The 14,537-nt window shown below is 33.7% G+C and overlaps 2 protein-coding genes across 3 annotated transcripts; one reads left to right on the plus strand and one right to left on the minus strand.

Moving 5' to 3' along the window:
* Nucleotides 1-3,705: 3,705 nt before the first annotated feature.
* LOC105131872 (uncharacterized) lies at nt 3,706-4,089 on the minus strand. The gene has a single exon (XM_011035052.1). It carries the CDS (start codon nt 4,087-4,089, stop codon nt 3,706-3,708), a length of 384 nt encoding a protein of 127 aa, XP_011033354.1.
* Nucleotides 4,090-10,463: 6,374 nt separating this feature from the next.
* Nucleotides 10,464-13,826, plus strand: LOC105131828 (protein LST8 homolog). 2 transcript variants are annotated; one of them, XM_011034999.1, is made up of 11 exons: nt 10,464-10,625; nt 10,754-10,903; nt 11,053-11,154; nt 11,254-11,366; nt 11,474-11,543; nt 12,167-12,244; nt 12,638-12,754; nt 12,845-12,939; nt 13,078-13,157; nt 13,263-13,322; nt 13,449-13,826. In XM_011034999.1, the coding sequence occupies exons 2-11, from the start codon at nt 10,796-10,798 to the stop codon at nt 13,574-13,576; spliced, it is 951 nt and encodes a 316-aa protein (XP_011033301.1). In that variant the 5' UTR covers nt 10,464-10,625; nt 10,754-10,795; the 3' UTR covers nt 13,577-13,826. The 2 variants fall into 2 exon arrangements, with proteins under 2 accessions (XP_011033301.1, XP_011033302.1); XM_011035000.1 differs by having other exon boundaries at nt 10,793-10,903.
* Nucleotides 13,827-14,537: the final 711 nt, after the last annotated feature.

The following is a 14,537-nucleotide window of genomic DNA, read 5'->3' on the forward strand; positions in this document are numbered from 1 at the left end:
ATAAGGTGGCAGGTTGGTGATAGAGTACTTATAGATCTTGTAAGAGGTATCGCAACCAAGTAATTTCATAGGCGGTGGCTACCATGGATCGGTATTCAGTTGCGACGGATGACCTTGAGACAGTGACTTGCTTCTTGCTTTTCCACGATATGAGGGACCTGCCAAGAAATATACAATATCCAGTAACTGAGCGCCTTGTAAAAGGGCATCGTGCCCAATCTGCATCGCAATATGCAGTCAAGTGCAATGGCCTATTTGAGGAGAATAACAATCCTTGGCCAGGAGCTCCTTTGAGGTAATGAAGGAGCCGACATGCTATGTCAAAATGGTGCTTCTGTGGTTCATGCATAAATTGGCTGAGTGTGTTTACTGCATATGTGATTTCGGGCCTTGTAATGGTAAGATAGATTAATCGTCTAATAGGTCTCCAATAACATGTAGGGTCTTTAAGAGGGTCACTCCCTGCAGGCATAAGAGCAACATTTCATTTATAGGAATCTTCTTAGGTTTGGCACCAAACAAATCTGCATCTTCCAATATATCCAGTGTATACTTTCGCTGGTAAAAAGAAATGCCAGATTTGGACCGTGCAATCTCAACTCCAAGGAAGTAGTTTAAAGGGCCAAGATCTTTAATTTTGAAACGGGTGTTGAGGAAATGTTTAAGGTCTTGGATGCTGATTATTCCCAGTAATTATCATATCATCAACATATAACAAAATAACAGTGAAAGATTTGCCCTATGTTTGTGTGAACATTGAATAATCGGCTTTAGATTGAAGAAAACCAATGTGCTGTATGGCAAATGCAAACTTACAGAACCAGCTTCGGGACGCCTATTTCAAACCATATATGGATTTATGGAGGCGACAAACCATGTGCTCCCCCTTGCGTCGATACCCCGGCGGTGGAAGCATATAGACTTCTTCATGGAGGTCGTAATGCAGGAAGGCATTATGTACATCCATCTGATGCAGGGGCCAATTACAAACAGCAGCAACAGTAAGGAGACAATGAACAGTGATGAGCTTAGCAACAGTGGCAAAGGTTTCGGTGTAATCAATGCCTTCATGCTGGGTGTGGCCCTTGGCAACCAAGCACGTTTTGTATCTTTCAATAGAATCGTCAAACTGGTATTTAATCTTGAAAACCCACTTACAGTCGATCGGACGATGACCAGCAAGCAATGAAGTGAAAGACTAGGTGTTGTTCTCCTTCAAAGCTGTGATTTCAAAATTCATAGCGGTGACCCATTGAGAGTGATGTCGTGCCTCCTCATAGGAGTTGGGTTCAACCAATTGAGAAATATGATTGATAAATAGATGATGAGGTATAGAGAAATTGGAGTGAGACACATACCGAGTGATGGGGTAACGGGTGTCAGATGTGCTAGAGAAGGGATTGACAAGAGCAAGCAGAACGACATGATGAGCTTGGTAATCTTTGAAGCAGGTAGGGGGTTTTATGGGGCAGCTGGATTGGCAAATGGGCGGTGGATGGGCAGCTATGAGAGGGGTGGGGGATTCAGAGGGAAGGTGTGGGATGACAGGTGAAGGAGGTGAGGATAGGCTAGTGATGGGTATGGGTGGAGGGGGATTGATGGAAGGCATGGAAGGAGGAGGAGGACTGGAAAGGGAATTAGGGAAGACTGGTTGGGGTGATGGGGCTTGGTTAGGGATAGGTATAGGGAGAAGTAATGGGTCAGGGGAGGAGTTAGGTATCATAGTAGAGTCATCTTGGGTTTCGGGTGGGGATAAAAAAAAAAGGAATACATGTTCATGAAAAACCACATCTCGGGAAGAAATTTTTTTTTATGTGGTAAGGTCATAAAGACAGTAACCTTTTTGACCAAGGGGGTAACCAAAAAACACACATTGGCGAGCCCGTGCATCAAACTTGTATTTAGGGAGAAGATTGGTGACATAACACAAACAACCGAATACTCACAAAATAGAGTAATCGGGAGATGTTTGATGTAATAGCTCAAATGGTGATTTATGTTTAAGTAAGGGTGTCGGAAGACAGTATATAAGATAACATGCAGTTAGTAAACTTTTCCCCTGAAAAACATAAGGGAATGTTGGCTTGAAAATGTAGTGCCCGACCAACATTTAAGAGATGACGATGTTTTCTCTCGACAATACCATTTTACTAGGGTGTATATGAACATGAATGTTATAAATACGTGCCTTTGTTTTGAAAGAAAGATTGGAGAGACATAAATCCACTCCCATTATCGGCACGCAAGGATTTGATAGGAAGGTTGAATTGGGTTTGGACCCAAGAAAAAAATGATTGAATTACCCCTTATGTTTTTTATTTAAAATTTAGGAAATGGATCCATGTAAATCGGGTAAAATCATCCACAATGGTTAAGAAATATCGGGCACCAGTATGAGTATGTATTTTGTGCGGTCCTTAAATATCACAATGAATTAAATCAAAAGGTGCAGTGGATGATTATAAAGTAGATGGAGAGAAAAATAAACGAGTTTGTTTTGCTAAAGGGCAAATATCACAAACAATTTCTGGAATTTTATTTGAAAGTAACTGAATAGAGGCATTGGATGGGTGGCCCAAACATTGGTGCCAAAGATGGGAGGTGTGGTGGACATGGTGAGCTAGAAGTGGATTTTGGGTAGCTGTAAAGTAGTAAAGCCCATTAAATTGCTTGCCCAGGCCAATCGTCCTCCTCGTGATCACGTCCTGCATAATACAAACTTATCAAAGAAAATCATAATACACTGCAATCCTCGTGTCAATTTGCTTACAGATAATAAGTTCACATTGAATTGAGGAACATGAAGGACTCCATCAAAAGTTATTATTTCAGATACTTTAATGGACCCAACATTGTGAATTTCTGTTTTTTCTCTATTAGGTAACCCAACAAAATCATGAGGAGCATGAAGCATGTTATGCATGTTATATGTAGATGCAAAACATGAAATATAATTTGACACTCCACTGTCCATTATCCAGTATATATTTGAATGTGGGTTATGCTGTGATAGATTGCAAGTAGTGTAACAGTACCTATTGCATTTGCACGTGAAAAATTACCGGATTGGTTATGCAAGAGAGCAATTAATTGATTATATTCTTCGGTGGTGAAAATCAGACTTTCATTTGGCTTACTGTCATGCACTAAGGTGGAATCCTTGTTAATAGTGTAGGCAATGAGTCTCTTATTCTTTGGCTGGACATTATTTCCATGTAACTTATGGCCCACAGGAAAACCATTGATATAATAACAATTTTCCACCATGGGGGTGTCTCCATCACAATAAGAACAATTGAGAAACTTCTTCAGATAAGGACTGTGCTTCCCTTCTCCATGACCAGCACTAGGAGATTTTGTTGCCATTTGATTCCCAGGTATTGTACCACATCTGATGTAGTGACTAATTTGCATAGCATGGGGCCCGATCTGTCGATTTGCCACATCCATTTGTCGCTCGTGTTGGATGATTAAGCTATGAACACGTCGTGTGTCTAGGATCGGTGACATCATCAGGATCGACCCGCGTACTATTGAGTAAGGTTCATTAAAACCCATTAGAAACTGCATGACTCTCTCCTTTTCTTCTCTTGAGGCTTATGTTTTGGAACCTTCACAGGTGCATATGATGGGTTCATGGGAGGAATCTAATTCATCCCATAGAGCCTTGAGTTTAGTTTAGTATTCTGAAATTATGAGGTTTCCTTATTGATGCTCAGCAATTTCTTGGCGGATTTGGAAAATCCTAGAGTCATTGCTTTGTGAGAATCGATCCTTGAGGTCATTCCATACCATAGATGCACTAGTGCAGTAAAACACACTGCTTGCAATATCAGGATTTAGTGACTGTAAAATCCATGACAACACCATGTCGTTGCATCTCTGCCAAACAGCAAATTTGGTATCGATGCTTGCTAGAGGTGTGATGGTTCCATCAATGAATCCCAGCTTGTTTTTGTCACTCAAGGCAATACGCATTGAGCGGCTCCATTGACCATAATTGTGTCCTTCAAGAGGCTTGGAAATGAGAACAAGACCTGGTGAATTTGAACTATGTGGAGTGAGTGAGTCAGGTGTGTTGTCATCCATGTTTATGTTTTGTGTTGGTTGATTTTTTGATGGTGGCGGAAAGTGTGAATAGGTTCACCAATACTGGTGCTCTGATACTATGAAAGAATTGCAAACTCTATTGTTTCTTATATATATTAAGAAAGCTATAATACACGTGATTTAGACAGGTTGTAGAATCTATTCTAGGAAAGTAAATAATCTATTCTAAGAAGGTTAATCACAATAACCGTGATTGCCTTAATCTCAACAAATACAATAGAAAACACTAAATACAATAGGAAGAGATGCATATTATAATAGTTGTCCATTATCTTTTCTTTAACATGCACATTGCACAACACTAGCGAGCTACCTAGCTGCTGCCATTGTTGACTATTATGAAATTTGCACTTAAAGCAATTATGAAGACAGGTTCATAGTGTTGCCGGAAAAAATATATGTAATGTTGTCTGCATTTCCTTAATATGATATAAATAAACTTTTTATGAATGTCAAATCTTTCAGTGATAACAATGACAAATTTTATTTAAAAGTAATGAAATTAATTAACTTGCTCCTTGATTTTACTCAAAGTTGTAAAACCTGAATTAGCCTTACTTGATCATTGGGTTAATCAAGATCAATGTTTCTTTTCAAATATTTTTTCTAAAATAATATTATTTCTTATAATATTTGTAAATAAAAACTAAAGTGTCATTTAAAAAAAATTGGCTGAATCTCACCTATGTTTTAACTGTTTTTTCAAGTCAAATATATAATAGATCCAAAACGAAATCTAACATTATCCTTGGCTCGAGTATGTAGGTCCTGAATTACCTCATTAACCCAAGTTTTAGGATATTGATTTTATTAGAAGTAGGTTCTTCTTATTTGTAACCCCTAGCTAGATGGCCCGCAGAATATCGTGGGCTACACTAAAAAATAATGTTCAGGTTATGGGAAACTTTTTTGTGATTAATAAGCCAATATTAAAACTTTTTGATTTGTTTCTTTATGGAGCTCGCTTGTGTTTCATATCAAATCGCTTTGGAGTTATCCTAACATTACATTCTTAACTCAACAAGTTTATAAATAAATCAGATGATTAGTAAAAATATGATCTAAGTTTAAATATAAATTTTGAGATAACATAATTTTATAAAAATATATTGAAACAATAACATGTTTCTAGGTCAAATCTATGACCTAGATCAAGGACTCTACTAGATTTAAATTTTTTTAAGAATATTTTGTATGTAACCATATGATAAAAAAAATAGTTGCTTGTAAAATTAAGACCAGCTAAATATTAGGATTTTTTTATAGAATTTGGTAACTCTAAAAAAATAAATTGAAACAAGTTATAAAATATGATTCTTAATCAACTAAAATTAATCAGCCAAACTAGTAACTCAAAATGGACTCAATCAAGCTCAAAATCTTTTTTTATAAATTTTTATTTAATTTTATGATAATAAAAAAATACTTTCATAAAATTGAACGTCAACTAAATATTAAAGTGTTTGTTTGAGATCATGATAAACCTAAATATATCCAAAAAAAATCACGTTGTCCAATTAAAAATATTTGCTCTTTTTAGAAAAATATAAAAGAAATCACTGCACAATAAATTTGCATTTAAAACATAAATAAAACAAAGCATAAGGGCTCACAAATAAATTGATAAAGATTTTCAAATATTTAATAAATTTTATGATATTAAAAAGAGACTTGTTTGATCATATATCAAAATAAAAAAGGAATAAAATACATGGATAAGATATAAAAATGTGTTTTTGCCAAAAATACAGCCTTAACCAACATAATTTAGGCTTATTGGGCTAGAGAGCCAGCCCACTTTTTTTAAAACACTGGGCTGTATCTAGCTCATCCGTACGATCTGGGCTAGACACGGCTGGGCAGAGCAGCACGCGTGATGCGTGCGGTACAGTCACCTGTTAATTACAATTCACAGCACAGTATCAAATGAATTGTTTTGCAAAGCGGGGCGAGAAGGAGAAAGGCTCACCTGGTCTACTGGAGTGGGTGGCCTGGAGCGACTTCTGGACAGGGGTTCTTCCTTTTTTGTTCTTCTCTCTGTTCGGTATCCCCTCACTTCGTGCCTCCCTGTTTTTTTTCTTTCCCTGGTTTCCCTTTTGTTCGTCCCTTCGTCGTTGTTTCCGTTTCCCGGTCTCCCACGGTTTCCTCTGTTTCCTGGGTTTTTCTTCGTTCGTCTTCCCACTGTGTTCCCATTCCTCCTCGTCTTTCTCTATGTCCTTTATTCCCTCCTCTGTTCTGGGTTCTTTCTTGTTCCCTCGGTCTCTCTGTTTTTCTGGTCTTCTCTGTTTTTCTTTGCTGGTTCTTTTTTTCTCCCCTACTCCTTTTTTCGGCGTGGCCTTTCGCTGGCATTTTATAGGGCCAGAACAACTGGTTGTTCCCTAGTACGTCTCTTCTTTTCTGGGCGAAGGATAAGTCTTGCTGGAGGTGTTATCTTTTGCTGGGACTTGTACATCAGATTCTGGTTGTTCCCTGGTGCGTCTCTTCTTTTCTGCGCGGAGGATAAGTCTTGCTGGGGGTGTTATCTTTTGCTGGGACTTGGACATCAGATTCGATCCTTATCTCACCGGGATTATGATCTTCATGAAGATAGGGATTGATCTTCGTGATTTGGTAGGACTGGGATGCTGTCATTTCAACTTTCCTACCCTTCTTTGCAGGCCTTTCAGCTCAAGAAGAAGAAGAAGAAGAAGAAGAAGAGCAGTGCATGTGGAAACTGCGTCGTTTTGGTCTGGGAATGACCATTTTCAATTTGGTCCTTGAAGTTTTGAAATTTTTCATTCAAGCCCCTAGTCTTTTAATTTAAATTTGAACCCTCTTCAAATTAAATTAAAATCAAATTAGTTAAAAATTACGTTATATCAATGATATTGAGAGTGTTCTGGTCTTTATCTTTGGTTCATTAGTCATTAAAAAGTTGTTTATAGATATGTTAATGTTTTCATTTTTTTTACTATAAAAGTACGATTTTGTCCCTAGATGTCCTTGGATTCACAAATTTCATGAGTTATTGCCCAGGAGGTTTTTAGTATTTTCAGAATATTAAAATAGTTAAAATACTTAATTTACCCCTAAATTAAAAAACCACATTGAGTTGTTGACTAAACGTTTTTTTGATTTTTTGCCCTTTGAAATACAGTACAAATACTATTATTTCCTTATGAAAGACAAAAATCAAGACATGTCCAAGTTTATTTGTGTATTTTCTCCATGGTTTTTATATGATATATTAAAATAAAAATTATTTTATTAAAAAAAATATTATCACATTATATTTACATGCTAGCAAAAGGGTGTTATTTGTAATACTTAGATGGTGTGTATAATCCATTTGATGTCTAAACCTAACCTTATATTGTGTTATTGAATATATCAATATATTTTTTTTTATTATAAGGAGATGTTTATTATCATATTATAGCCAACTATTGATAACAATTATTATTTTTCTTCATTCTTTTCTTTTTCTTTCAAAAAATGTGTATATGTGCCTTTGTTTTTTCAAATTTGTCAATTATAGTCCTTTTTTTATTTATTATCATCCCTGATTATATTATAAAAATTTTAGTTCTTTTTAATTTAGCCCTTGAATTACAATGTTCATGTATTATTTTTTTCAATTTACTTCTTATTCTTTTGATTTTTGATTCTTTTCTCCTTGGTTTTTTTGTTAAAGTTTTTTTGATTTTCAATTTTATTCTCAATTAAAGTATGTTTTTTTATCTTTTTCAATTTAATCTCGTTCTTTTGATTTATTTTATCTTTTTTTAAAGGTTTTTTTTTTTAAATTAACCCTCAAATTTAATTTTGTTTATAGTCTCTAATTTATTTTTTGATTTAATTTTCTCCTTCTTTCTTTTAATCATAATTTTTGTGTGGTTTTTTTTTTTATCCTTCATCATTGAATTTGATGAGGAATGAGCTTTGAAGCTTTTTTATTTGTGATGTTTTTAATCTTTTCTTTAATTTTGTTTATAATTTTAACATTCGACATTATTTTTCTAAAAAAATTAGTTTTATAATTATTTAAAAAAAATTATTAGTTATTCTGGTTTTATAACCTAAACTGTGAGTTTTGCAAATATTTTTTGATTAAAAGTTTTTAAAAATTTATTTTTTTGTATCAAAGTTTTGAATGATTTTTTTTATTTTATACCGACAAACTTTATTTTATAAAAATATTATTTATTTTTAAATAATATTTCTTATATTTTGACCCTGCATGATGTTTTTAGTTATGTATATTTTTTTATGTTTCTACTACTTTTTATTAATTTTAATAAATAAATTTAATAAAAATTAACAGGTAAATATTTTATTTTACATAATCAAATATCTCCAGCTACATTCATCTTTTAATTTTTTTAGTTTCTCTTTTGGTTATTGTTTATAATTTTTTTATTTATTTATATAAATAATTATTAGTTTATTTGGTTATATATTTGTATAAACTCTTTGCTTTATGCTTTGATTTTTTTTTAAATAACATATATGTTCATGATTTTTTTTAAAAAAAAATTACAGTCCATAATATGCTCAGGTTAAATAGCAAAGTGTTTTCTTTAACACGACATCCCAAGTTTTCATACAAAAATCTTATGCATATAATTTGCTTAAAACCAGCGCATATTTGTTTTCAATAATTAAGAGTATTTTTGGACATTTTGCACGTGTATCGAAACACCACATATTATTGTCTAACCACAAGGAAGACATTAATTAAGAAAATTGACTAATGCTAATCATGTAGATGTTTATTTCCTCTTCTTCTTCTAGAGTCACATGCCTTTCCTTCGGAAACTTAACATATATATATATATATATATATAGCAGCAGAAAAAAATTAATAACAATATGATATTACAAAAAAAATTCACGAAAAACACAATTATTAGAATTTATAAAATCCAATCATGTTCAAATGATGATTTTTCTCAAAAGTGATTTTGAGAAGTATCTTAATATAAAATTAGCATCAGTTAAAAAGTATTTTAACGCTGAAGATTAATAAGAAACAAATTGAAGAATTCATATGAATTTTTAGATTAGTGAGATTTCATCATTGGAACCCACATTGAGAACATATCAAATGGTCCACGATCCTTTTAAATTTTTTCTTGGTATTTAGCATATACATACATAAAAAAATTTTCTTGGTATTTACTATATACATACACACATATATATATAAAGAAAATTTGTTTTGCTTAGAATATTTTGCAAATAAAATATAAAACGAAAAAATATTTTACATGGTTATAAACACTGATGTAAAACAACTCTAGTAATAAAATAATAAATTTTATTATGGTGATGAGATAAAACAATTTCTTGGTATTTAGCGTATACATACATACATACATAAAAACAATTTCTTGGTATTTAGTATATACATACACACACACATATATATATATATATATATATAAAGAAAATTTGTTTTGCTTAGAATATTTTGCAAATAAAATATAAAACGAAAAAATATTTTACATGGTTATAAACACTGATGTAAAACAACTCTAGTAATAAAATAATAAATTTTATTATGGTGATGAGATAAAAATTATAGAAATGATCTTGGTAATAATGATGAGGATGATTCTAAAAGTTAAGATAAAATAATGATAAAATAATAATAGTAATTATTAATTAAAATAGTAATAATACTGATGATGATAAGTTAATGAGGTGGTATTGATTTTTTTTAGATTAACGTGGGTGTCCGGGTTAGTTTGCGCGCACCATGACTAATCCCACATGTCTTGAAGTTAATGACTATGTAAGCCTCCAGTGGCCATCATATGAGCAACGAAAGACTCGAACCTGAGACCACAGAGGGAGCAAACTCCTTGATCCTAAGTCCTTACCACTTAGCCACCACCTAGATGGTTGAGGTGGTAATGATTTGATATTGGTTAGAGGTATATGGTAATAACAGTAATGAGTTAATAATATAAATGATAATATGAATGGTTTAGTCAGTAAAATAATTTATTGTGATTTATAAGTTGAAAATATTTTATTAAATTTAAAAGTTAAAATTGATAATTATTAGAAAATATTCTATTATATTTACCAGCTTTTATAAAAAAATATTTTATAAAAAACATATAAAAAGAATTATTTTATATAAGAATTTTATGCAACGCCTCCTTCCACAGACCAGACCAGACCAGCATCGAGGAGGAGGACTTAACAAATTATCGCTACACAGATGACTGCTAGCCATAACCACCTCAATTATGTGACAAGTCGTTTAGATGTTAACCATCATAAATTTAGACGACTTATCGTTTTTCTTCTACTTCTGATGACTTGTCGTCTCGGGCTTCATCCAGACAAAAAATAAATAAACAGAAAAAATAATAAATAGGAGAAAGAACGCCATAAGTTACCCTTTTCTATTACTCCACTGAATCATGGCTTCTTTTTCGAGCCCTAATGGGAAAGAAATGTAAAACCCTTCAAAACCCTAATCTCAAATCCCACAGTATCCACCATATCCTCATGATTCTAAGGTGAAGTTCAAAACTTTTATTTACTTCTTTTCTTCACGTTGTTTAGTATTATAGCATTTTTATTTACTGAATTATGATTTTGAAATCTCTTTTTTCGTAATTAACCTTAATTGTTATTGTGTGATTAGGAGGTGGTTATAATAATAATTATTATAATTTTTAATAAGATAATGACACAGCCATCAGTAATACTTGCCACTGCTAGCTATGATCACACTATCAGATTTTGGGAGGCAAAAAGTGGCCGCTGTTACCGTACAATCCAATACCCCGATTCGGTAATCACTATTTTTTTCTCTTTTTGTTATAAAGTATGGATCTTCATCACAAAATATTAGTGGGTTTGCTATAAATTTTCCATCTTTTTTTTTTCTTAGCTAGTAAATTTGCTAATAAATTGTTTTGTTTATTTTAACGGTGAATGAAGCAAGTTAATAGGCTTGAGATAACCCCTGATAAGAGATACTTGGCTGCAGCCGGGAATCCACACATTAAGCTGTTTGATGTCAACTCAAATAGTCCTCATCCGGTAATGAAAGTCTTGCACTTTTTTATAATTATTTTTTTGTTGTTGAAATATGGTTTTTTTTTTTGGTGTTAGTGATGCAGTATTGTGTTGCATTAACAGGTAATGAGCTATGACTCGCATACGGCAAATGTTATGGCTGTGGGATTTCAGTGTGATGGAAACTGGATGTACTCAGGGTCTGAGGATGGAACAGTGAAAATTTGGGATTTGAGGTAAATCCTGAATGGATGCTATCATGCAGTGTTTTAAAAGGAAATTGTGTTTTTATGCGTGTTTTGGATTTTTTCGGACTTGATTCTTATTTGAAGTTCAACTACAGGGCTCCTGGTTGTCAAAGGGAATATGAAAGTCGTGCGGCTGTCAACACTGTGGTGTTGCACCCAAACCAGGTTAGCTGTTGTGTATCACTTTTAGCCTGTAGGAAGGATAAATTGTTGGAAAGTGAAAGGGATTTTGGAATCATGGGGTGGTTTTAAATGGAGAATATGATTTTAAGACTTGCCATGAATGGGTTTTGATCTTTTCTTCTTCTTCTTCTTTTTTTTGTTTAACTGTGAGACACAATGTACCAGCGTGCTTTGTCAGTGGTTGGAAGACTTGCCCCTTGCAAATACTGATAAAATCAGTTTGTAATAACAGATTTGACAGCCAAGTTTCTTTGTTCTAAATGGCAAGAATTATGATAATTCACGACCAAAGACTTATGGCAAGGATTTTTGGAAGAGAAACTGTCAGATATGATGAGTTTTTTGGTTCTTGTTTATATTGCTCAAATTCCGAGTTTAAAATAATTGGCAGTATTCTGCAATTTTCTCAACATGTTTATATTGCCTTTTGATCATTTAACTGTCTGTTAGCTATAGAACATGAAAAGATCTTGATTGAACCATGCCTACCATCATTTCCGTGTGATTTGTGTCTATTCTTCTTAGTATCACTTTCTCCAAAAGCATCAGATTGCATTTAGTGTGGTTTTAGTGGTTGGTCTAATCCGTTGTGTCTGGTTTTGCAGACAGAGCTGATATCTGGAGACCAGAATGGGAACATTCGAGTATGGGATTTGACTGCAAATTCATGCAGTTGTGAATTGGTATTCTTTTATGTCTTACATTATCTTATTGGGCTATAATTACAGGAACATTTTACACGAGTTACTATTTCCTTTTATTATGATGTGTACACAAAACTCAAATGTTTGCTTATACATCTAGACGAGGTAGTTTATGAAAGCAAGTGGATCATTTGTAATGCTTTTGCGTCTATAATGGCATCATAGATTTAAAGGGCTTTCCTCCAGCCCTGGGGCAGAGGGAGCCACTAGCAAAAGCCAAACAGGCACATGGCTGCTTCCTCCTTCCATTAATGTCTTTGAATATTTTTTGCTGCTTGGTGCATTTCTAGATGGTTGTTAGCTAATGATTCATTATTATTATAAATGAGATGTGTCCCGAGATGATCATAATGCACCATCGCGTGTATCTAGGTACCCGAGGTGGATACAGCTGTAAGGTCTCTAACAGTTATGTGGGATGGAAGCTTGGTAGTTGCTGCAAATAACCATGGAACATGTTATGTTTGGCGCTTGTTGCGAGGGAACCAGGTAGCCCCTTGATGAATGCAACCATCTGACACTACCTTGTTGCTTGATTGGACTGCATTATCATTTGATGCAGAATGTATTTTCTTGCAGACAATGACCAACTTTGAGCCACTTCATAAGCTACAAGCACATAATAAATACATTCTCAAATGTCTTCTCTCACCTGAATTTTGTGATCCACACAGGTTTATATTTCCTTATTTAATCTTACCATTTTTCTGTTTTTCCTAGTTGTATTCTCTGCTGGTTTTCTCACCTACCTTCTTCTCCCACTTTTCTTGATGGATTTTTAGTTTAATTGTTTCCAATTTTATGCCTGCTAGATATCTGGCCACTGCATCGGCCGATCACACTGTAAAGATATGGAATGTTGATGGTTTTACTTTAGAGAAAACTTTGATAGGTAATCCATTAGATTTTCCTTTGATCCTCCTTTTCATCGGGTTCTATACAACAAAAAAAGGTTTTCTGAGATATTCTTTGTTGTTATGTTTCATTTGATCTCCAGGTCACCAACGCTGGGTGTGGGACTGTGTTTTCTCTGTAGATGGTGCATACCTTATAACAGGTACATAGTTTGGTTGTCAAGGTGCAATTAATATCTTTTTTGGAATGGAGGCCTAGTGAAGATGCGCCGACCATTTCAATCTTCCCTGCTTGATGCATTTTGTAATACCGTCTCTTGTTCATGCAGCTTCTTCTGATACGACAGCTAGACTTTGGTCCATGTCATCCGGTGAAGACATCAGGGTGTATCAAGGGCATCACAAGGCGACTGTTTGTTGTGCACTCCATGATGGAGCAGAACCCTCTTCATGTTGAACCTGGAATATCTTTTTTCCACTTTTGGGGTTGGATTTTTTAATCACTCAATGAATATGGCATGATGATAATGCTTGAGTAAAACATCTGCTGCATATATTTCCTGGCATTCATCAAAGTTGTGCCTATTCTCCCTACCCGTTAATTTTCGATTCCTCTGTAACATATTTGGGATCATATTATGGCGCACTCTTCACAGTATTCGGCGACAATAAAGTTATTGATATTCAGTTCGTGATTCCCTTTCTGACATCTGAGGACCAAAATAAATGTTTCTTTTTTTTTCATCCTTGCATTGAGCACACAAAAAAGAACAGAGGTCGATCTGTACGTCAGCACAGTTTCAAACACATTGATTATGATATTAGACATGAGCACATGATGGTCTAGACTTTAGACTCATGGTTTGTCACTTTCACCTATAATAAACATTTTTTTATTTGTTAAGAAATGTTCAAGTAAAATTATATTTTCTTAAGAAATAATCAATGAATACAGCTGCTTGTAAGACTTTTGAATTAGTGAGTAAACATAAGGCCATGCAATGAAAAAGATAAGAATCTGAAATTAGTGTAAAATTATAAAATTATAATTTTATCTGATTTAACCAATTTTACATGATTTCAATCTGATTATATCATTTTTTATTTCTTATATGATTTTACACAATAATTACATGATTTTAACAATCTTGAATATGAAATTTAAACAAAAAGAAAAAAAATATTCCGAGAAAAAAAAATATACACTGATAAACTAGCAGCATTCATCTAATTATACAACACCCCAGTGCCACACTTCAGTAAGGTTTTGAAGTTAAAAATATTAAAAAAATTACAGTGGAGATCAAATTTCCAGTTTATGCATCAAATCAAAAGATCCAGTATCCATTTTCACAGGCAATCCAAGACACGCCCTAGCAAAAAGATACTTTACTTAAGGGTGATATCGACGTCCCCAT

This window comes from Populus euphratica, unplaced genomic scaffold (genome assembly GCF_000495115.2).
Source record: "Populus euphratica unplaced genomic scaffold, PopEup_1.0 scaffold101.1, whole genome shotgun sequence".
NCBI lineage: Eukaryota > Viridiplantae > Streptophyta > Magnoliopsida > Malpighiales > Salicaceae > Populus > Populus euphratica.

What these genes read in the sequence shown, in the direction of transcription:
- LOC105131872 (XM_011035052.1), bottom strand. Translation starts at nt 4,089, where the DNA reads ATGGATGACAACACACCTGACTCACTCACTCCACATAGTTCAAATTCA.
- LOC105131828 (XM_011034999.1), top strand. Translation starts at nt 10,796, where the DNA reads ATGACACAGCCATCAGTAATACTTGCCACTGCTAGCTATGATCACACT. An exon ending in GCTTGTTGCGAGGGAACCAG is followed by an intron (nt 12,755 to 12,844) that starts GTAGCCCCTTGA and finishes ATTTTCTTGCAG; the next exon opens with ACAATGACCAACTTTGAGCC. An exon ending in GAATTTTGTGATCCACACAG is followed by an intron (nt 12,940 to 13,077) that starts GTTTATATTTCC and finishes TATGCCTGCTAG; the next exon opens with ATATCTGGCCACTGCATCGG.